At 45.9% G+C, this 22047-nt stretch overlaps 1 protein-coding gene across 8 annotated transcripts in view; it reads left to right on the top strand.

The window, feature by feature from the left end:
* The first annotated feature begins 524 nt into the window (after positions 1-524).
* Positions 525-22047, top strand: part of GREB1 (growth regulating estrogen receptor binding 1) — a 160035-nt gene continuing 138512 nt past the window's right edge. For 3 of the 8 annotated variants that reach the window (XM_050753886.1, XM_050753870.1, XM_050753887.1), the window contains exon 1: positions 1162-1246. In XM_050753886.1, coding sequence (XP_050609843.1) covers positions 1211-1246 — 36 coding nt within the window. In that variant the 5' untranslated portion in view covers positions 1162-1210. Of the gene's footprint in view, positions 615-1160; positions 1247-22047 lie in introns of those variants that run through there. The other 5 variants (XM_050753877.1, XM_050753872.1, XM_050753884.1 and 2 more) reach the window with 5 other exon arrangements.

Raw genomic sequence — 22047 nt, 5'->3', positions numbered from 1 at the left:
GCAAGAGTGGCACGATGTTAGGATTGGCTGGTTCTTGAGCACATGGGCTCCTTATGTTACTCTCCTAGTTTAGCGTGTGTTTGAAAATTTCACAATGAGAAAAGTCAAATGGGGGTGTTTGAGCTATTTCATAAAGCGAAAAGGAAAATGACGGTGCTGCCAATCAGAGTATGGAGAGCTGCAGGGGTTCACTCAGGCTGCACTTTTACTGAGGACCTGGGGTGTGCTGGCAGGTGCTGGGGCCTATAACCTCACTTCCCGCTTTTGTTTAACCGCCCAGATTTGTGAACTGTGACTTTTCAGGGTGTTCTCAAAGACAGTGGCTGTTAGGCCCAAGGCCCCACTGTGGGTCCTGGGGATGAGTGGCAGGGGCGCAGGGCCGGTTTCCTGACTCCAATTCTGCCTCTGGCTGCCTCCTGAAAACACAGGGGCCTGTCTTTTGTTTAAAAAAGAGAGAGAGAGAGAGAGAGAGAGAGAGAGAGAGAGAAGGGAAAAATAGAAATCTCGAGTTCTCTTTGTTTCCTGCCTCAGCTTCCTCCAGTTTTGCTTCTGCGCTCTTCGCTGGGGGCCACCTCAGCAGCAGCCGCCAGTGAGGACTGAGGGAGTCATCTGAGGTTCGTTCATTTCTTCCTTTATTCACTCATTTTCTGACCTGGCTGTCACCAGGGAAAGCTGGCGGGGTTCCACCGGCAGGGGTCCATCGTTCCAGAATCTTCCTTTTCCTCGACCTCAGGCTGGGCCCCTCATGGGCCGCTCGCCGACCTCAGCTGTTGGGGACCGGGTCCCCCAATCTCCCGCGGCCTGAGCGGTCGGCGGCGGTGGGGAGAGGGCGGCGGGCGCCCGCGGTCACCGCGCTCGGTCGGGCCCAGTCCCCGCGGCCGAGCGTGAGGGTCCAGGGGCCCCTGGGGTGGAGTTGTAGGGAAGCCTGGGCTCCACTTCTGCTGCCTCACAGCCTTGCCGTGTCCCGTCTGGGCACCTGCGTTCCCAAGCGACAAAATGACCTCGGTCCTCCAAGGGGTCTCCCAACCTCTGTCCAGATTTTCTTCGCCGCTAAGTGCCCTGTCACCGGAAGGGGCGTCCAGTGTGGCCCCGCGGGAATGTCGGGGTGCCTGGGCCCGGGGGTGGGACGGGGCCGCTGCGGGGAGGGCAGCCCCGGGAAGAGGAGGGAGGACGAAGACACAGCTGAGCGCAGACGGCGCACGGACCCCAGATGCGAGGTTCCTTCCACCTTTCGGAACCCACGCAGGTGGGCGCGGGAAGCACCCGGCAGCCGCCAGGGCAGGGTCAGCGGGCGGGGCGGCCCAGCACGGCGACCTTCCCTGGGGTGCGGGGAGCCGGGCACGGGATGGGGGAGCGCGTCTTTGTTGGGGAGGAGGGTGGGCGGGACAAGGTAAGACTGGGGTTCCAGACCTGGGGCGCGAACCCGGGTGGGAGGGCGCGGGGGCTCCCCTCTGTCCCTGTCACGTCCATCCATCGCCGGCCGCCGCTGGGGGTCCCGGCCCCCCGCCCTCCCCCAACCCTTCCCCGGCGGAGGTCCTGGGGCCGCCAAGCCCACCGCCCGGCCCTCCTCTGCGGCCGCCCCGAAGACCCGGAGAAGTGGACCGCAGGGGGCGGCCGGTGTCAGGGGTCGAGTCCTCCGCGCCGGCCGCGGCTCCGGAGATCCGGGCTTTGCCGAGCGCCCCACGCCGTGGCCCGGGCCGGGGCCAGGGCCGGTGGCGGGGCCTGGCGCTGCGGCCGCGAGCGCAGCCTGGAGGCTGGGCTGGCCTCTGTCGGCGGCGGGCGCTCGGGAGCGGGGCCGCGGCGGCCGGAGGACAAAGGGCCCGAGGTAGGAGCGGTCCTGCCGGACGGCCGCGGGCGGGGCGGGGGCGCGGGGCTGTGCGGGGCTGCTCCGGGCGGGCACTCGGCGCCCGGCAGGGAAGGGACGCCCCGCCGGACGCGGGCACTTCCTGGCCCTGGTCCCGGGAAGAAGGTGGGAGGTGTCCGGGATCGGCCCTGGCAGCGTGTAGGGACCTGGGTGCTGCCGCTGCCGTGCGCTTGTGCGTGCGTGTGTGCGCGTGAATAGGTGCGCGCCCGCGCGCGTGTGTATGGGTGTGCGTGTGTGCACGTGAGTGTGTGCGTGTATGAGTGCGCGCGTGCGTGCGTGCATGTGTACGTGAGTATCGGTGTGCGTGTGTGTGTGTGTGTGTGAATGAGAGAGAGAGCACGCGAGGCGCCTGGCGCTTGGCACATGGTGAGCGCTCGGTAGGTGGGAGCTGTGAACAGTGACGGTGATCATCGTATTGCAAGGATGTGTGTGTGTGTGCGTTTTAGACCTCATTTTAGAGATGAGGTCTCACTATGTTGCCCAGGCTGGTCTGTATGTGTGTGTGTATCTGCCTCTGTTTAGGGAGACTGTCTGGAGCCCAGTGTGGCAGTCACATGTCCCCAGCACTTGGGACCCGGGAGAAAATTTTGGGGCATCTTTCCTGAGTGGCCCTGGGACGGTGGTTTAGGGGCTCCTGCGCTAGTTCAGGGGAGGTGGGGACTTCCTAATTGGATCCCAGTTTGGGTCCTGGGAACAAAGGCTGCTTCCCTGAAGTACGAGAAGGTGTGTGTGTGTGTGTGTGTGTGTGGCCTGGCCACCGGGGCGCCGGCGGCTGGAGACTGGGAGAGCAGCCGTTCATGCAGAGGGACTCCAGACCATTTTGCTGTCAACTCTCTTTTGATCCCTGGTCTTGAGGACCTGCAAAAAAGAACTACTTACTTTGTATACTGAAGCTTTTCTTTAATAAACTTTTATTAGAGTTAAGTGTTACTTCAGGGCTTGAAAGACTTTTTATTATCCCTTTAAAACAATAAATGTGTAAATTTAGCTTGAATAAACACTCTTTTATTCCCAGTGAGAGCACTTTAATTTCTGCATTTAACCTGGGAGTTAGACATGGGGATTCTGAGCTTCATCTTCTATAAATATTGTGGTCATGCCACCTGGTTTGTAGCACTTTGTTATTGGGAGTTTTAAAGGCCAATTATAATTCCACTTCTCGATCCTCTTAGAATTTCTTAAATCTCTGGGCAGATTTGCAGAATTGTTTATAAGCAATCCATTGTTTCCAGACCACTGTTTCTGAGTGCTTTCTCAGAAAAGCTTGTTTCTAGGAAACAAAAACCAAATTTAAAATGTGAAACAAATTAAACGGAACACAGACGAGGAGATCTTTCTACACGTCTTTTTTTCATGCCAAAATCTGGTTCATTTAAAGTTTGCAATGTTTTCTGTGGCATTTCCAGTTCCCAACTGCAGTTCACGAGGGGTTCTGCTGTTCTTTCAGGGGCAAGAATTCTTTCTTGAGAAAGAAGTAAACTCAGGAGCCAGGCGTGGCCGGCTCACACCTGTAATCCCAGCTACTTGGGAGGCTAAGGCCAGAGGACTGCTTGAGGCCAAGAGTTCAAGACCAGCCTGGGCAACATAGCGAGACTCTCATCTCTTAAAAAAAAAAAAAAAGAAAGAAAAAGAAAAAGAAAGAAAAAAGTTAGCGGGGTGCGGTGGCACATGCCTGAGGCCTAGCACTTGGAACCTAAGTTGGGAGGGTCACTTGAGCCCAGGAGTTCGAGGCTACAGTGAGTTATGATCATGCCACTGCACTCCACTGCATGGAGCAGGGGGTGAAGAAAGCTCAGGCTGAAACTGAATTCCATCTTGGCCTTTCTTGTTATTGCAGATGGTTTAAATGGTTTATTGGTAGTTTAAAGTGATTCTGATTCATGAAGATAGCCAATTGGAGCAAAACCTGAAATCTTTTGCTGGGTAGGTAATTAGAAGCAACATTTATTTTATTTTCTTTTTATCTCATATGTGTGTGTGTGTGTGTGTATGTGTGTGTATTTTTTTTAAATTTTTTATTTTAATTTTTATTTTTTTTTGAGACAGAGTCTTGCTCTTTTACCCACATTGGAGTACAGTGGCACAATCTCAGCTCACTGCCAACCTCTGCCTCCTGGGTTCAAGTGATTCTTGTGCCTCAGCTTCCTGAGTATCTGGGATCCCAGGTGTGCACCTCCATGCCCAGCTAATTTTTGTATTTTTAGTAGAGATAGGGTTTCACCATGTTGGCCAGGCTGGTCTTGCATTCCTGGCCTCAAGTGATCCACCCGCCTCAGCCTCCCAAAGTGCTGGGATTACAAGCGAGAGCCACTACATTTGAAACATCTGTGTTTCTCCCTTGTCACTTTCAATAGGAGAGGTTTTGATCTCAAACAGCCTGTCTAAACGGTTTCTATGCTTGGTGCAAAGTTGATCACTGTTTCTTTCACTTAGTAAGCAATTTATTGAATGCCTGTGGCATTACAGATGTTCATTCTAGTACTATCATTTTACTTGACATTATAAACCCCCTTTTAAAGACAACTGTGTTCACTTTGGGGATTCAAAATTTGAATTATTTAGAGATTTCAGAGTATTCTGAGGCTATTTCAGAGTAGAGCTAATGAATGGTTAGAAAATCAGGATGGGAAGAACATAAGTGTAACATAAAGAGAGAGGACAAGCCCCCTGCATGCTGCCCATGCCCAGGCACCATAATCAGGATTGAGAGTGACCGGGACATTTAAAGCAAAGGCTGTGGGATGGGCTGGTGAAGGGAACTTGCTTTCAATAATCTCACCTTTCCCAAATTCTAGCATTCTCTGTTCCAGACTTGGAAAGGAAGCAGTTAGGGCTTTTGAGGGGGCAACTAACCATTAGGGCTGACTTTGGACAGCTCATAGAACTCTGGGTTAGCTATTCCAGAGCGTCCAGGGGGACCTGTAATTCCTTCGTAATGACTCCAGGCAGTTAACCCTCTCAGCTCTTACACTGCCTTAATGGAGAGTCTTGGAATCTATTGGTTCAGTTTCTGGACATACACATACATTGTAGTACTTTACAAAAAATTTAGTTTTAATTGTAATTTTTTTAGAGATGAGGTCTCACTATGTTGCCCAGGCTGGTCTTAAACTCCTGACCTCAAGTAATCTTCCTGTCTCAGTCTCCTAGAGCACTGGGATTATAGGCCACCTCGCCCAACTTGATTGTAGTACTTTAAAGCTAATTGCACTAAAAAGGCAGGGGAAGGCTCTCAGAGAAGTAATATATATTTGTGACATAACATAAAATTTAAGAAAATACAGAAGAGTCAAAAAAAAAAAAAAAAAAGCCAAGTGTGGTAGCTGACACCTGTAATCCCAACTCTTGTAATCCCAGTGCTTTGGGAGGCTGAGGTGGGTGGATCACCTGAGGTCAAGAGTTCGAGACTAGCCTGGCTAATGTGGTGAAACCCTGTCTCTACTGAAAATACAAAAATTAGCCAGGTGTGGCGGTGTGTGCCTGTAATCCCAGCTACTTGGGAGGCTGAGGCAGGAGAATTGCTTGAACCTGGGAAGTGGAGGTTGCAGTGAGCCGAGATCACGCCATTGCACTCCAGCCCAGGTGACAAGAGTGAAACTCCGTCTTGGAAAAACAAACAAAAAAAACCAACCACAGAAATCTATGATTTAGATATAATTACTCTGAACACTGTGGCCTATTTTTTTCCTGTTATAAAAATGAAATTCTATATGCTTCTAAAAGTTAAAATTATATGATATAATTTTATATCTCATTTTAATGTAATATATTATGGACATTGCTTATTTCAATATCAATATTTCTTTGACATTATTTTAAATAACAATTTTATAGTCTATTGTGTTGATAAATTGTAATTTCAGTATTTCTCTAATGGATGCTTGAGCTTTGCCTATCATTTGTACTTTTAATGTTCTTTCTATTTTGGTAAAACATCACTGATTGATGGTAGTACACATTTCTCAAACTTGACTGCTCTTAGGAAGTGACAAAAATATTGAACTTCAGGGACATGAAATGAAAAGAGATGAAATCTTGCCTCAGTCCTCTTGATCTCAGTGGGTATAATCTAGCTGACTCTTAACTGTCTCTGCTGCTACTGTTCAACCCTGTAGCACAACGGTTGCATTTTATTTATGCCACAAAATTGTGGGCTTCTTGGGAACAGACATTTATGTCTTAATTTTGTCTGCATCCCTTGAGTGCCCAGCCAAGGCTTGGCATTGTTCAAAACACACTTTTTCTGAGGGGGACGGTATATTTCAGGGGTAGTGTGAGAGACTAAGCCCTTCAGAAATGTGCAATGACAAATCTTGATCCATCTGATTCTGATGACTTCTTTTTGATTACGGAAAATTTCAAATGTGTCCCAAAATAGAAAGATGAGTATTGTGAGCCTCTGTGTTCATCATTCAGCTTCAGCAATTGTCAAGATTTTGTCAATTTTGTTTCTTGTGTTTCCTCCCTCCCCACACCACAACGCTTTTGGGTCACTTTAAAGTAAATCCAAGACATGATATCATTTCATGCCCCTGGTGTTTTTGACCACGAGTTTACATCAGAATCCAATGAGAAGGGAATGTCTTCTGGGGCTCAACAAAAGGAGGTGGACTGGCTGGGAGGTTGTGGAACAGGAAAACTGGTGACCTGGGAGTTAGGGACCTGCTATACTTGTTCAGTTTTTTGTTTTTTTTTTTTTCTGGAGACGGAGTCTCGCTCTGCCGCCCAGGCTGGAGTGCAGTGGCGCGATCTCAGCTCACTGCAAGCTCCGCCTCCCGGGTTCCCGCCATTCTCCTCCCAAGTAGCTGGGACTACAGGCGCCCGCCACCGCGCCCGGCTAATTTTTTTTTGTATTTTTGGTAGAGACGGGGTTTCACTGTGGTCCCGATCTCCTGACCTTGTGATCCGCCCGCCTCGGCCTCCCAAAGTGCTGGGATTACAGGCGTGAGCCACCGCGCCCGGCTACTTGTTCAGTTTTGACCTTGACAGAGATGGTTCTCTCGGGGCTCAGGTTCTCATCTGCTCCTTGAGGAGTCTGGCCTAGGTAACCTGAAAGCTTCCTTCTGACGTTGACTTTACTGAAGCATACGCTCTGCCTGTCTGCTGTGGTGGTTCTCAAATTCTAGTATCTGGACCAGCATCAATGTCGTCAGGGAACTTGTGCAAAATGCAGATTCTCTGGCCCCTCCTTAGACCAACTCGGAAACTCTGGGGTGGTGACCAGCAGTCTGTGGTTTAACGAACTCCTCCAGGGGTCTCTGATGGGTGGTCAACCTTAAGAACCATGAATCCATAAAGGTGGCGGAGGAGTCTGTAAGCTCTTAAAATAAAAACAACAGAAACAAAACCTCCTAGAAAGTGCGCATTTACTTGCTTGTAGCTCTGTAAGTCAACCGAACGTTAGACTTCTTCCCTCTGTGCAGAATGATATTGGTTGTGGAAGGACAGTGGGATCTTTTGTTGATCAGGAACTCTGAGTGATAGTTAAAGTGATTCATAAAGATTTGGGAAAGAGGCCAGGCGCGGTGGCTCACGCCTGTAATCCCAGCACTTTGGGAGGCCGAGGTGGGTAGATCACCTGAGGTCAGGAATTTGAGACCAGCTTGGCCAACATGGTGAAACTCTGTCTCTACTAAAAATATAAAAATTAGCCAGGAGTAGTGATGGGTGCCTGTAATCCCAGCTACTTGGGAGGCTGAGGCAGGAGAATGGCTTGAATCTGGGAGGTGGAGGTTGCAGTGAGCGGAGCCTGCACCACTGCACTCCAGCCTGGGCAATAAAAGCGAAACTCCATCTCAAAAAAAAAAAAAGATTGAGAAGTACTTTACATAACATACCACATTTGCAGTGACATGTTTATTTGTTTTATATTTGTCTCCTCCCAGTATGCAACATGTGCGATCAGATCATTTTTGGTCACTCTTGTATCCCAGCACTCAGTACAATGGCTGGCCCATAGAAGGTACTCAGTAAATACCTAATGAATAAATGAGCTTCTGTTCTTTAGGGAAGTTACCAAACTCTGGATAGAATGCCAAGCCTAATACTGGTAGGAACAATTAGAGAACAATTAAGAATTCAATTTGGGCTGGGTGCGGAGGCTCACACCTGTAATCCCAGCACTTTAGGAGGCTGAGGTGGGCAGATCACAAGGTCAGGGGTTTGCAGACCAGCCTGGCCAACCTGGTGAAACCCCATCTCTCCTAAAAACACAAAAATTAGCCACAAAAATTAGTCGGGCGTGGTGGTGCATGCCTGTAACCCCAGCTACTTGGGAGGCTGAGGCAGGAGAATTGCTTAAACCCGGGGAAGTGGAGGTTGCAGTGAGCCAAGGTTGCGCCACTGCCCTCTGACCTGGGCGAGAGAGCAAGACTCTGTCTTGGGGCGGGGCAGGGGAAGAATTCTACCTTGAAGTTTTGCCCCCAAATGTAGGAGAACTTGAGACAAAAGATCATTTACTTCCGTGTTTTTCAAATAACAGTATTCTATTATGTGCTTAGCAATGTCTTAGATAGACTCCGGCAGAGAACTATGGAGGCAATAAAAGAGAAGAATGAAATAAGGGGCTCATGCATATAAGAGTAGTTCATCGACTTAAATACCTTTCATTCCATTGCCTTTCAGACTCAAGAGTTAGTTGAATGATTATTACTATTATAGCCACCACTACTTGAGAATCTACCACGTAAAAGTATTTTAGGTGAATTGCCACTCTCTTTACAACTCAGCAAAGTTAGAATTATGATTCCCATTTTATAGATGAGGAACAGGCTCAGCAGTGGCTTGTTATGGCTGAGTAGTATCTGAATGTCAGAACCATATTATTATATATTATAATTGTAGTACAATAACATTTGTATGTTATTTATTTATATATTACTAGATATATAACAAATAATATTATAATTATATTACAATTATATATTTTATTACAATTATATATTATATATAATTACAATTACATATGTTATATATAATTATATATACACAATTATATGTTATATATAATTATATGTTATATATATAATTACATGTTATATATGTAATTACAATTATATGTTATATATAATTACAATTATATTTTTATCATATATAATTACATCATATATAATATATATAATTTTATCATATATAATTACAATTATATGTTATATATATAATTGTAATACAATTTTACAGTTTACATGCTACAAAAGTTACCTTTTTGGAGAATACAATTCAGTGCTTTTAAATATATTAACAGAGTTGTGCAACTGTCACCATGATCTAATTCCAGAACATTTTCATTACCCCAGAAAGAAGCCCCAGACCCATTACAGTCACTGCCTGCCTCCCCTTCTCCCAGTCCCTGACCACCATGACTGCCTTTTGCCTCTATGGCAGATTTGTCTATTGTGAATATTTCATATAAAGGGAACCATGTAATATGTGGACTTTTGTGTCAAACTTCTTTCACTCAGCATGTGTTTTCAAGGTTTACCCATGTTGTAGCATGTATCAGAACTTTGTTTCTTTATATGGCTGAATAACATTCCATTGTATGGATAGACCACATTTTATTATCCATTCATCAGTCTGATGGATGTTTGGGTTATTTCTGCTTTTTGGTTTTTATGAATAATGCTTGTAGGAATATTCATAAGCAAATTTTTAGTATGGAAATGTGTTTGTCTTTTTCTTTTTGAGACAGAGTCTCACTCTGTTGCCCAGGCTGGAGTGCAGTGGCGCGATCTCAGCTCACTGCAACCTCTGCCTCCCAGGTTCAAGTGGTTCGCCTGTCTCAGCTTCCTGAGTAGCTGGGATTACAGGCACGCAGCAACACGCCTGGCTAATTTTTATATTTTTAGTAGAGACAGGGTTTTGCCATGTTGACCAGGCTGGTCTTGAACTCCTGACCTCAGGTGATCCGCCCACGTTGGCCTCCCAAAGTGTTGGAATTACAGGCATGAGCCACTGCATCCGACCTTGGAAATGTGTCTTTAATTCTCTTGGGTATGTACTTTAGGAGTAGAATTGCTGGGTCCTATGAGAACTCTAAGTTAACTTTTGGAGGAACTGCCAGGCTGTTTCCAAATTAGCTGCACCATTTTACATGTCTACCAGCACTGTATGGAGGTTCTAGTTTCTCCACATCCTTGTGCACAGCTGTTACTGTTGGTCTTTTGGTGATAGCCATTCTAGTGGGTGAAGAGGTCTCTCATTGTGGCTCTGATTTGCTCTGGTGTGGATTTTCTGTGGTTTAGATCCACTGTTTTTGCAGGTTTGTATTTTCCCTACTTATATTATATTCTAAGCATTATGAATAAATGAGTCAGCATAGCACTGTCTTAATAATTTCCTTGGCATGGTATAAATTTCTTTTTTTTTTTTTTTTTTTTTGAGACAGAGTCTGGCTCTGTCGCCCGGGCTAGAGTGCAGTGGCTGGATCTCAGCTCACTGCAAGCTCCGCCCCCCGGGTTTACGCCATTCTCCTGCCTCAGCCTCCCGAGTAGCTAGGACTACAGGCGCCCGCCACCTCGCCCGGCTAGTTTTTTGTATTTTTTAGTAGAGACGGGGTTTCACCGTGTTCGCCAGGATGGTCTCGATCTCCTGACCTAGTGATCCGCCCGTCTCGGCCTCCCAAAGTGCTGGGATTACAGGCTTGAGCCACCGCGCCCGGCCGGCATGGTATAAATTTCTGTATCTACTTTTTTCATGATTTAGAAATCTTAAAATACTATCTGCATATTAGCTGCTCAATTTTTGTTTTATTTCTTTTAATACAGCTTCTTTGGTAAAATGTCCAAATCCTGTCAATGTTATCAGAAGAATGACTTATTAGAAGCCTGAGTTAAAGCTAAAGAAATGGGCTAAATCACTCAAAAGCTTACTAAAGGTTTTTAGAAATAAGTCTGAGAGTAGGGCCAGTGACCTAATGCTTACCTTTGGGCACAGAATGTAATATGATATGACTGAAATCACAGAGGATTAGAAGCATGTTTTGTCTCTAGCTGAGACTTGGAAGAGCTATTCCACCTTCTTATACCTCCACTTAATCATCTGATAATGACAATAATAATTTCCCAGAATTTTCATAAGATTGAATATTTTGTTCATGAAAAGTGTTCTTGGCATGTAGTAGGTCTCAAGTAAACATAAGCAGCCTCCCTGTTTCCCAGGAGTGAGGCTGGAGGCCATAAGTGGCTTAACCCTCTAGTTCCAGGCTCAGCAGCCAGTTCTCTTCAGTTTCTCCTCTTCACCAAGAGCTCATTGACATATTTGGATGCCCAATTTCTGCCTTGTTCCAATGCTTGGTTCTCTGTGCCCAGTTCTGCTAATTACCCTCCTACCGATTAGTTTAGTGCCCCAATCCACTATGTATGTGAGGCCTGGCCATCGCTGTTCCAGCCTCTTTCACTGACTTCTAGTGTCTGCACCCTGACTTGGTGACTATTCCCACTTCTTGGGACAGATGCCCTTGGTGCTATCAATTTCACGGTCCTCTTCCCTGGATTCCCCATCGCTCTTCCAGCCATCTGCTTGACTCCCTGCCTGGCCACCATGCATCGTTTCCATGGTCATTGAACGTGGCACTTTACTCTGGGATTGTCCACCTAGCACTGGAGTATCGTCATGGACACGCCAGGCCTGAGTGGGCTCTTCCCTCATGCCCACCCCACTTGCTAGAAGCAACCATGCCACATTTGGCTAAGTCTTAAGTCAGGACAGAAACATCCCTCATTCTTTCTTCTCCAAACCCTCAGTATGTTCCATCAAGAAATGCTTGTTGGTTGGTTTGTTTCTTGGTTAGCCATTGAAGACCCAGTCAGCTGTACTCCTGGCCATATGTACAGGATTTCCCGAACAGGAGGATGATAAATTGGGAGCTCAGCTGTGTTATCACAGTCTGGGATCTGGAGCCGGCTTCGTATGGCAGAGGCTCATTCCCTGCTGTGAGACGTTTGGGATGAGGGGTGGGTTTCTGTGAGACCCTGACCTGGGTGCCCCCTGAGCTGAGTTCCCACTCACTGGGGCCTGTGAGTGCATGAATGGGGGTGGGGACAGTAGGATTAAAGTTTGCCAGAATCAATGTAAGGGAAAAGAAAAGGGTAAAAGTTTCTTTTGAGGAAAACAGTCTTTCATCTGGACTGTGCCCTAGGGCAGCCCCCTTGAGACTCATACTGGAGGCCTCCTAGGGAGGGAACTGCAATGAGAAGGTGACCCCTAGTGCCTGTGGGGCCAGCAAGCGTCTCCAAGGCAGTCATGCCAGGCAGTACCCACAGAGGGTATGCCCTAAGAAAATGGCTCCTTATCTGCTGGGGGCCAGTCACAGCTGGAGCAGAGAACAGACAGGAGTAATGCAAACCAGCAAGACTAGGCTTAAACAATGGGAGCTGAGGCTCAGCAGCTGGAGATATCCCGTCAGGAAGCAGAGCCCAAGTCCCGGGAAGGGCTGATGGCAGCTGCCGGCCTTGAGCAGTTATCCCAAGATGATTGATCATACAAACCTATCAATAAAGACACCTTGGGTAGCATCCCAACTGTATGATTTTCAGCTTGGTTATACAGTAAGTCCCCACGTCATGTTGTCCATAGGCTTGTGGAAACTGCGACATGAAAGGAAATGAGGTAAATACTGTATGCCATAGGAACTTGAACCTTGTTTATATCAATTAGCCCAGCAGCCCCCAACCTTTTTGGCACCAGGGTCCAGTTTCATGGAAGACAATTTTTGCATGGACAGGGTGTCGGGGAGGATGAAACTGTTCCACCTCAGATCATCAGGCATTAGATTATCATAAGGAGAGTGCGACCTGGATCCCTTGTAGGTACAGTTCACAGTAGGGTTTGAGCTCCTATGAGAATCTAATGCTGCCACTGATCTGACAGGAGGCGGAGCTCAGGTGGTAATGAGAGCAATGGGGAGGGACTGTAAATACAGATGAAACTTCGCTTGCCCACCGCTCACCTCCTGCTGTGTGGCCTACTTCCTCATAGGCCATGGCCTGGTACTGGTCTGTGCCCCAGGGGCTGGGGACCCCTGAATTAGCCTATGTCAAATTGGTTTCCTTATACAATATGTTATACTGAGCCAGTACTAATGCAAGCTTTTTGAAGGTTGCATTTTTCTCCCCAAATTTTAGAGAGCAGATTTAGTCAGTTCTTTTGACCAGTAAGTCCTTATTGAATGTTTGCTCTGTGCCAGGTGTTGCACTGGGCATGGTAAGGGGCACATCAGGTAGAAGCTGCAGACTCTGATCTCAGGGGGCAATTTGTAAACTCCAGAGATGTAAGGTATTGCTGTTATCCTTATGAATGGCTACAGACATGAGACAGGTTTAGAGAGAGTAGAATTTGAGCTGGTGTGATTTGGGGGCTTAGGAGAAATGAATCTGATGGAGAAAAGATGAAAGAAGAAATGAACAGTTGCTGACCTTTTCCCAAGTCCAGGTACCTTACATAGGCTCCTTCACCGCTCCTTATGTGGTAAGCTGGAGTGTGGTACCCATTGTAAAGATGGGGAAACGGAGGTGTAGGAAAGCCTACAGACTTACCCAGGGTTGCACAGCCAGCAGATGGTAGGGAACCCATTTTTGTCTTACTCCAAAGTGGGAGAGAGGGTGGACAGAGCCAGGCTGAGAAGATGGGCTGCAGGGGCAGTCTGACCCAGGGGTGCCCCCAACACTGAAGCCGTCTTCCCTGACTTGCACCACAGAGACTCATGAAATTTTGGAGTTATCAGACACCCTCTGGATCCTCTAGTGTGGTTTATAGATGGGCTGTGGTGGCATCACCTGGGAAATCAATAGAAATGTTCGTTCTTGGGCCCCCAGACCCTCTGAATGAGAGCCACCCAGGTGCGTCTTATGGATGCTGACAGTTGAGAAGCATTGCTGTGGACGCTGCTCTAGAGTTGCTCTCGTAAGAGACTGATGGAGGGGGACTTTGGTCTAGAAATCCGGAGTCCTTTCCTGATACAACTGCTAACTTACGGTTTCCTTATTTGGCCATGTCTTTCAATGATGATAATCCTACACCTTTTTAAATGGGAGTGATCTGAGTGGTTAAGCTAATGGGTGTGTAGTTAAGAGCTGGTCACCTGGAGTCCTGTAGAGTCGGGGTCAAATCCAAACTCAGTGACACTTGGGCAGGCTACCTAATGTTCTCTAGATCTGTTTCTTTATCTGTAAGATGGGGTCAATAATAATCAACACCTCATGGGGTGGCTGCCAAAATCCAGCGGGTTACACATCAGGTGCTTAGACCATTGCCTCGTATATGAAAAGAGCCCCCAACTTGTGACTCTTATTATTAGTGTCATCATCACCCATGACCTGTCTTTGGGGCCTGGCCTTAGAGGTGCTCACCGCTGGTGGTGTTCAGTTTTCATGGCTGTCCACACCTCCTGCTCTGTTCTCATGGTGGTTGCTCTGTGTCATTCTGTGACCTTTTGGGAGGTGGGTCTCCCCCACTTGCCCCTGCGCTTGTGACATTGATTGGTCTTCCTGGTCTTCCTGGGGAATCAGGCCTGTTACATCGTCTGCTTGTCTCCACACCTTTTTCTATAGACACATTGCTCATAAGCCATGTTGAGCATCTCACTGGGAAGAGGATTGGTGGCTTTATACCACCAGCTGCTGTCATTTACTAAGTCCCTCCTTTGTGCCAACATTTTACATCAGCACTAAGCTTCACCATAGCCTCAGAATGTAAGGACTAGGGTACACATTCTACAGATGTGTAAACTGAGGCTCAGAAATTTACTAACTGGGTGGAACCATACGAACCTGCCATTTTTGTAGGTGAAAATCGCAGCATATTGGCAATTTCATTCGGTTTAGCCTAGTATTTTTTTCATACAACATAATTGTTTTTCCACAAAATTTAGAAAAAAATGGCCTTGAGGAAATTTTCTTATTTCTTCTAACCAAACTGTTACCTAAAAGGATGCATTAAAAAAAAAAAAATAAGTTGGGGTCATGTACTGTTCCAAGCACTTCACGTGTAACTCCCTCAATCCTCATGACAACCTTATGAGGTAGATGGGAATTTTATTATCCTCATTTTGCAGAGTGGGAAACTGAGGCACACAGACGTTCAGTAGCTTGTCTGAGGTCACACATTTGGGAGATGGCAGAGACAGAGTTTGGACACACACAGTTTGGGCCCGGGTCTGAGTGCCTAGGCTCCGCGAGTACTAGTCCCTCGAATCTTGGTTAGGATAAGCTGCTTTTTTTTTTTTTTGAGTGAACGGGATTTTCGGTATTGTGGAACTTGGATGAGTAGGGGAAGGAAGGGCCCAGTGTCGCTGAGCTCCTCTGTGAGTCTGTGCGTGGCGCTCCTCCTCTGTGTCTTTGCAGCAGCCTTGGGAGGGACGTAACAGCAACCCCGTTTTCCAGGTGAGGATAACCAGACTCAGAGAGGATAAGGAGGTCACAGCTCCAAAAAGCGGCACGGCTGGGGTTTAAGGCTCTGCCTGACTGTGAAGCTGGTTCTCCTTATCCGTGGTGCTTCCTCCCTCTCTGCACGCAGTGGAGGTGCTGCTGGGACTGTCCTTGAGTCTAGCAGATGCGTCAGCCTCTTTACTTCCTCCCAGAAACTCTCAACCTCCTGTGCTCGCTCTGTGGAGATCAGCCACCGGCCACTGTGCGCTGATCCCAGCTCACAGGGATGCAAATGCCTTTCAGATTTGGGCTGGGGTCACCAACAGGGTCTTCTTTCAATGATTCGATCACCATGGATGGGAACAAAAATGCCTTGTTAGGATGTGAACCCTCTTGGTTTATATTTGTCTCAGGTCATTTACATGAGTGAAAAGGACTGGCTCTGACCTGGCCTTTGGATGCTCCCTTCTAATCCCCATTAATATTGTATAAAGGTTGCAAATACCCAGAGAGATTTCTCACACAGGAGACAATGGCAAGCAGCAGCGACTTATCTTCCGCACCCCACCACCCCCTCACATGTCTGACGAACAAGGGGGAGGTCTGGTGAAAGGATGCTGTGCTGCTCAGGTTGCACAGGGTTGTGGCAAGCTGCTAGCAAGAAGAATATTGTTAAACTGCTGGTCTATAGTATTTATTACATTTTAATTCAAATTTTTATTTTGAGATAATGGTAGATTTACACGCACTTGTAAGAAATCATACAGAGGTCTCGTGTACCCTATACTCAGTTTCTCCCAGTGATAACATTTTGCAAAACTATCATATACTATGGTAACATTGATACAGTCAAGATACAGAATGGTTCCATCCTGATAAAGACCCCTCATGTTGCTCTTTTATTTATTTTTTATTTTTTTTGAGTTGGGGTCTCACTGTGTTGCCCAGGCTGAAATTCAGTGGCATGATCGTAGCTCACTGCAGCCTTGAACTCTCATGCCTGGCTAATTAAAAACATTATTTTGATAGAGATGGGGTCTCAGTTTGCTGCCCAGGCTGGTCTTGAACTCCTGGCCTCAAGTGATCCTCCTGCCTTGGCCTCCCTAAGCACTGGGATTACAGACGTGAGCCACTGTGCCTGGCCTGTGCTGCCCTTTTATAGCTGTGGTTAATTCTCTTTCCCACCCCTGGCAATTGGTGATCTGTTCTCTATCTCTATAATTTTGTCAATTCAAAAATATTATATAGATGGAATTATATAGTATGTGACCTTTTGAGATTGGCTTTTCTTTTTTCCTACTCATTGTAATTCTCTGGAAATTCATCGAGGTTGTTTTAAGTATCAATGGTTCATTCTTTTTTATTGCTGAATTGTCTTTCATGATACTGATGCACCACAGTCCGTTGAACCGTGAACTTGTTGAAGGATATCTGAGTTGTTGCCAGTTTTTGGCTCTTATGAATAAAGCTAGTGTGAACATTTGTGTACAGGTTTTTGGGTAAACATATGTTGTAATTTCTATGGGATAAATATCCAAGAGTGCAATTGCTGGGTCTTATTTTAGTTGTGTATTGTGTATTTAATTTTGTAAGAAACTATAAAAGAGTTTTCCAAAGTGACTGTACCATTTCACACTCCCACCAGCAATGTGTGAGGATCCAGCTTCTCTTTGTCCTTGCCAGCATTTGATGGTGTCACTGTTTTTTATTTTAGCTGTTATGATAGATGCATAGTGATGTCATATTGTGGTTTTAATTTGTATTTTCCTATTGACTAATGACACTGAACATCTTTTCATGATTTATTTGCCATCTGTATATCCTCTTCAGTAAAACATCTCTTCATGTCTTTTGCCCATTTTCTAATTGGCTTCTTTTGCTTTGTTATACTATTGAGTGTTGAAAGTTTTAAAATATATATATATATTCTAAGTACTAGTCCTTTGTTCTGTATGTGGTTTGCAAACATTTTCTTCCATTCTTCAGTGTGTCTTTTCATCCTCTTAACAGGGTCTTTTGCAGAGCAAAACTTTTTTTTTTCTTTTTTAAGACAGGGTCTCACTGTGTTACCCAGGCTGGAATGCAGTGGCATGAACACAGCTCACTGCAACCTCAACCTCCTGGCAGAGCAAAACATTTTAATTTTTATGAAGTCTAATGTATCCACTTTTTATTTTATGGATTGTACTTTTGATGTCAAATTTTAAAACTCTTTAGGCCTAGATCATAAAAAATTTGTTTTTTTCCAGAAATGTTATAGTTTTATGTTTTATGTGTAGGTCTGTGATCCATTATGAGTTAATTTTTGTAAAAGGTTTAGGTTTTGTAAAAGGTTTAGGTCAAGGTTCATTTCTTTGCCTGTAGATACCCAGTTGTTCCAGCAACAGTTATTGAAAAGGCTATCTGTCCTACGATGGATTGCTTTTGCATTTATTTATTTTAAGATTTTAAGAATTCCTGCTTTTTATTATCAAGTCGAATATATAGGGACACAACAGTGCCTTAAGTTTGCATAATAAATTATGATGTTCACATAGCTAATTCTAGGCTTCAAGAGGACCACAAAGACTGCTCAGCTTCGGGACACTGTGAGTCAGAACTGGGGGGCAGTGAGGTGGGGACGTGGGTCAGGGGACAGCCAAGCTGACCGGGTGATGGGAGTCTGAGTTCCTATGTAGTTTTGCGGCTGGGCAGCTGGGCAGCCTGCCTGCCTGGGGAGAGGGTGGTGACACTTGGCATCCTGGGCTGATCTGGGGCATACTGACCCACGGGTGGAGCTGACCTTGTGGTAGGCATGGGCATGACTGGGCTGGGTGCCCACTTTGTCTCCTTTGTCAGTTGCAGACCCGCCGGAACTGCTGACTGATTTCAGTTGTCAGTCCCTGTGACGTCTCTCCCAGCCCCAAATGTGGCGTACAGCCGCTGGCTGCTTAAAAACCTGTGCAGAGAGCACGTGGAACTCAAGTGCTATTTTGGAAGCGTGGGCTTTCATTTTAAAAAATGGTTATGATTTTAAAATGTTTCACTACACAAAAACATGTTCATGGTGGGGGGAACATAAAAAGCACAGATAAGCAAAATGTATCTGCAATCCCCATAAACACAGAATTATTATTAATTGTGAAAGGCAGATTGTCTTTTTTGTATATTTCTTTCCAAAACTCCATTCTCACTCCAGTTGGGTCATGAAGACACAAAGCTGGTTTGGAAAAAAAGAAACGTCTTTTCAATGGCTGAATCTGGAGAGAATGTTTGACACTGCTGACCGTGCTGCAAATGAGGCCTTTGTGTGTGGGTGCAGGGGTCAGCCTGGGAAACAGCAACAGCAAGGGGTGGGCGCACACAGGCTGGCTGCAGCCAGTGCTATGAGAATGATCTTTTGTTTCCGCTGGTCGGCTGTCCAGGATGAAGGCTGAGAACATCAAAGACACGTCTAAACACTGTTATCTGGCCATGTCCTTTGCCCTGACTGTGTAAGGGGTCTCTCCATGGGGAATAGAGCCCTGGGCTTAGCTTCTACTGTGCTGTTAATTTCAGGCAAGAGCAGATCAATAATATTTGCATTAGCTACTTACATTGGTCTCTTTTGTTCTGAGGAAAATTTGTTGATTTATTTATCTGATTAAAGTAATTAAAAAGCACTTCACATCTCAAAAATTACATGTGTTAATTGCAGAAAACTTATAAAACATGGAAGAATACAAAACAAAAAACAAATTCCTCTACCTGGACATGACTGTTGTTAGCATTTTGGGAGATTCTTCATATCCTTTTAATGTAGATATGCACATTTTACAAAAAAAGGCTATCATATTGTACATGACAACTTTTCTGTGGGTCTGCTAGGAACCTGTATCCATGTCATTACTGTAAGCATTCTACTACTCAAATTTTAATATCTGCAGATATCAGATATCCTTTTACATCATTTCTTTATATTATAGAATTATTGCTTTAAAAAAATTGAAATGGTATTGTTGCCCTTTCTGATTAGTAAAGTATTCTTTTTTTTTTTTTTGAGGCAGAGTCTCGTTTTGTCACCCAGGCTGGAGTGCAGTGGTATCATTTCAGCTCACTGCAACCTCTGCCTCTCGGGTTCAAGCAATTCTCCTGCTTCAGCCTCCTGAGTAGCTGGGATTACAGGCATGCACCACCATGCCTGGCTAATTTTTTAAAAATTTTATTTATTTATTTGTCTGAGATGGAGTCTCACTCTGTTGCCCCGGCTGGAGTGCAGTGGCGTGATCTCGGCTCACTGCAACCTCCGCCTCCCGGGTTCAAGTGATTCTCCTGCCTCAGCCTCCTGAGTAGCTGGGGTTACAGGCATGTGCCACTACACCTGACTAATTTTTATATTTTTAGTAGAGACAGGGTTTCACTATGTTGGCCAGGCTATTGAACTCCTGACCTCAGGTGATCCACCTGCCTTGGACTCCCAAAGTGCTGGGATTACCAATGTAAGCCACTGTGCCTGGCCATTTTTTTAATTTTAATTTTTAATAGAGACAGGGTTTCCCCATGTTGGCTAGGCTGGTCTCGAACTCCTGACCTCAAGCGATCCACCAGCCTCGGCATCCCAGCTGGGATTACAGGCACGAGCCACTGGGCTGGCCTGATTAGTAAAGTATTCTTATTGCAGCAACAAAAATGTTGCAAGTAAAATTACCTACTTGATTTACAGGAAAGACTCAAATGTGTCCTTCAAGTAACGGACTCTTACTTATTAGGGAAGATGGTTTCAGCAGCTGGGAAAGTGGGAACCACAGAGCTTTACTCAGTTTTCATGAGCAAATAATGGGTACTTTACATATTGACAGCAGGGAATATTAAGATTCTCAGCCAACTACGGGACTTCTGTGAGAGCAAGTCAGAGTAAGAGCAATGGCAATAAACGAAACAGAAAGTGGAGAGAGTGACGGGCAAACTGCAGTTGGGTTGAAATGCTAGCATGAGATGTAAGAAAGGCTAGCAGTTCAGGAGACACCATTTCACTCCCCAGTTCAAACTGTGACGTGACTTGAATGTGGTACAGAGCCAGGGTCCCATCTCAGGGTCTTAGATAAGGTAGTGACAAGCTCTGCCTTTCCTCCACTGCCCAGTCCCTTGAGGGCAGGAATCAGGGATCCATCATCTGGGCACCCATGGGACCTGAACTGAATACTGCAGCTTCGGCCAGTGAACACATTCAGTTTTTTTCCTGAAGGGACACTATTTAATCAGCTGTGTTCCCTGCTGACTTTGCATTTATCCCGTCATGTCATGGGTATTTTGAGTAAATCGAAGCAGTGGTGGTGGGGAGCTGAGAGGCAGAAGGGTGGGCCCGAGAGGGTAGGTGGGATTCTTGATCCTGAAATGTTTTAGACACATTTGCTGCTGATCTCCGAGTTACCGTGACCCGGCTCATTTAAGACAGAAGGTGCTGCCTTTTTTTTTTTTTTTTTTTTTTGAGACAGAGTCTCGCTCTGTTGCCCAGGCTGGCTCACTGCAACCTCTGCCTCCCAGGCTCAAGCGATTGTCCTGCCTCAGCCTTCCAAGTAGCTGGGACTACAGGTGTGTGCCACCACACCAGGCTAATTTTGGTATTTTTAATAGAGACTGGGTTTCAATTTGTTGGCCAGGCTAGTCTCAAACTCCTGACCTCAGGTGATATGCCTGCCTCGGCCTCCCAAAGTGCTGGTATTACAGACGTGAGCCACTGCGCCTGACCAAGGTGCCGTTTTTATATGCTGTTTTGTATTTTTTAGGAAGATAATTTCAAGATGTGTCCAACCTCAAACACACGTGAAGTGCCTACTTCCTGTGAGGTCCTTGCTGTGTTTTGTTAATTTTCAAGCATCATACTCAGAGTTCCCTTTTTATTTATGTTTGTGCTGAACTGATTTCTTACTTATTAGAGCCTGGATTTCCTCTTTTTTTTTTGTGAGATGGAGTTTTGCTCTTGTCACCCAGGCTAGAGTGCAGTGGTATGATCTCAGCTCACTGCAGCCTCCACCTCCTGGGTTCAGGTGATTCTCTTGCCTCAGCTTCCTGAGTAGCTGGGATTACAGGTGTGCACTACCACGCCTGGCTAATTTTTGTATTATTAGTAGAGACGGGGTTTCACCATGTTGGCCAGGCTGGTCTCAAACTCTTGACCTCAGGCGATCTGCCTGCCTTGGCCTCCTAACATTCTGGGATTGCAGGCATGAGCCACCGCATCTGGCCCTCTTTTTTTTTTTTTTTTTTTTTTTTTTTTGAGACAGGGTCTCAGTCTGTTGCCTAGGCTGGAGTGCAGTGGTATGGTCACAGCTCATTGCCTTGACTTCCCTGGCTTAAGCAATCCTCCCACCTCTGCCTCCTCAGTGGCTGTTACTGCAGGCATGCACCACCACACCTGGCTAATTTTTGTTTTTTTTTGTTTTTTTCTGTTTTTTTTTTTTTAGAAATGCGGTCTCGCCATGTTGCCCAGGCTGCTCTTGAACCCCTGGGCTCAAGTGATCTGCCTGCCTTGGCCTCCCAAAGTGCTGGGATTCCAGGCATGAGCCACTGTGTCTGGCCAGATTTCTTCTTCATTTTACAGCACTAGTGCAATTTGGGGCTTTCCTCAGATCACATATTTGCTCCTTTAATAGTTTATCTTTATTTGGATAAACTATTAAAGGAGCAAATAACTATTTACAAGACAGTTTAACTTGCAAGGAGCAAGATAAACTCTTACTTTATTATCTATTTTATATATAAATATGAAAATATTTATTGACCTCAAATATTGTACCAAGTACTTTATTATGTGTCTACATCTATTTTATGTGTTATTTTATCTGGAGCACTTCCTGTAGT

Source organism: Macaca thibetana, chromosome 13, assembly GCF_024542745.1.
Source record: "Macaca thibetana thibetana isolate TM-01 chromosome 13, ASM2454274v1, whole genome shotgun sequence".
Taxonomy (NCBI): Eukaryota; Metazoa; Chordata; class Mammalia; order Primates; family Cercopithecidae; genus Macaca; species Macaca thibetana.
Note: the sequence above shows the minus strand (reverse complement) of the source record. Positions and strands in the feature narration are given on the sequence as shown.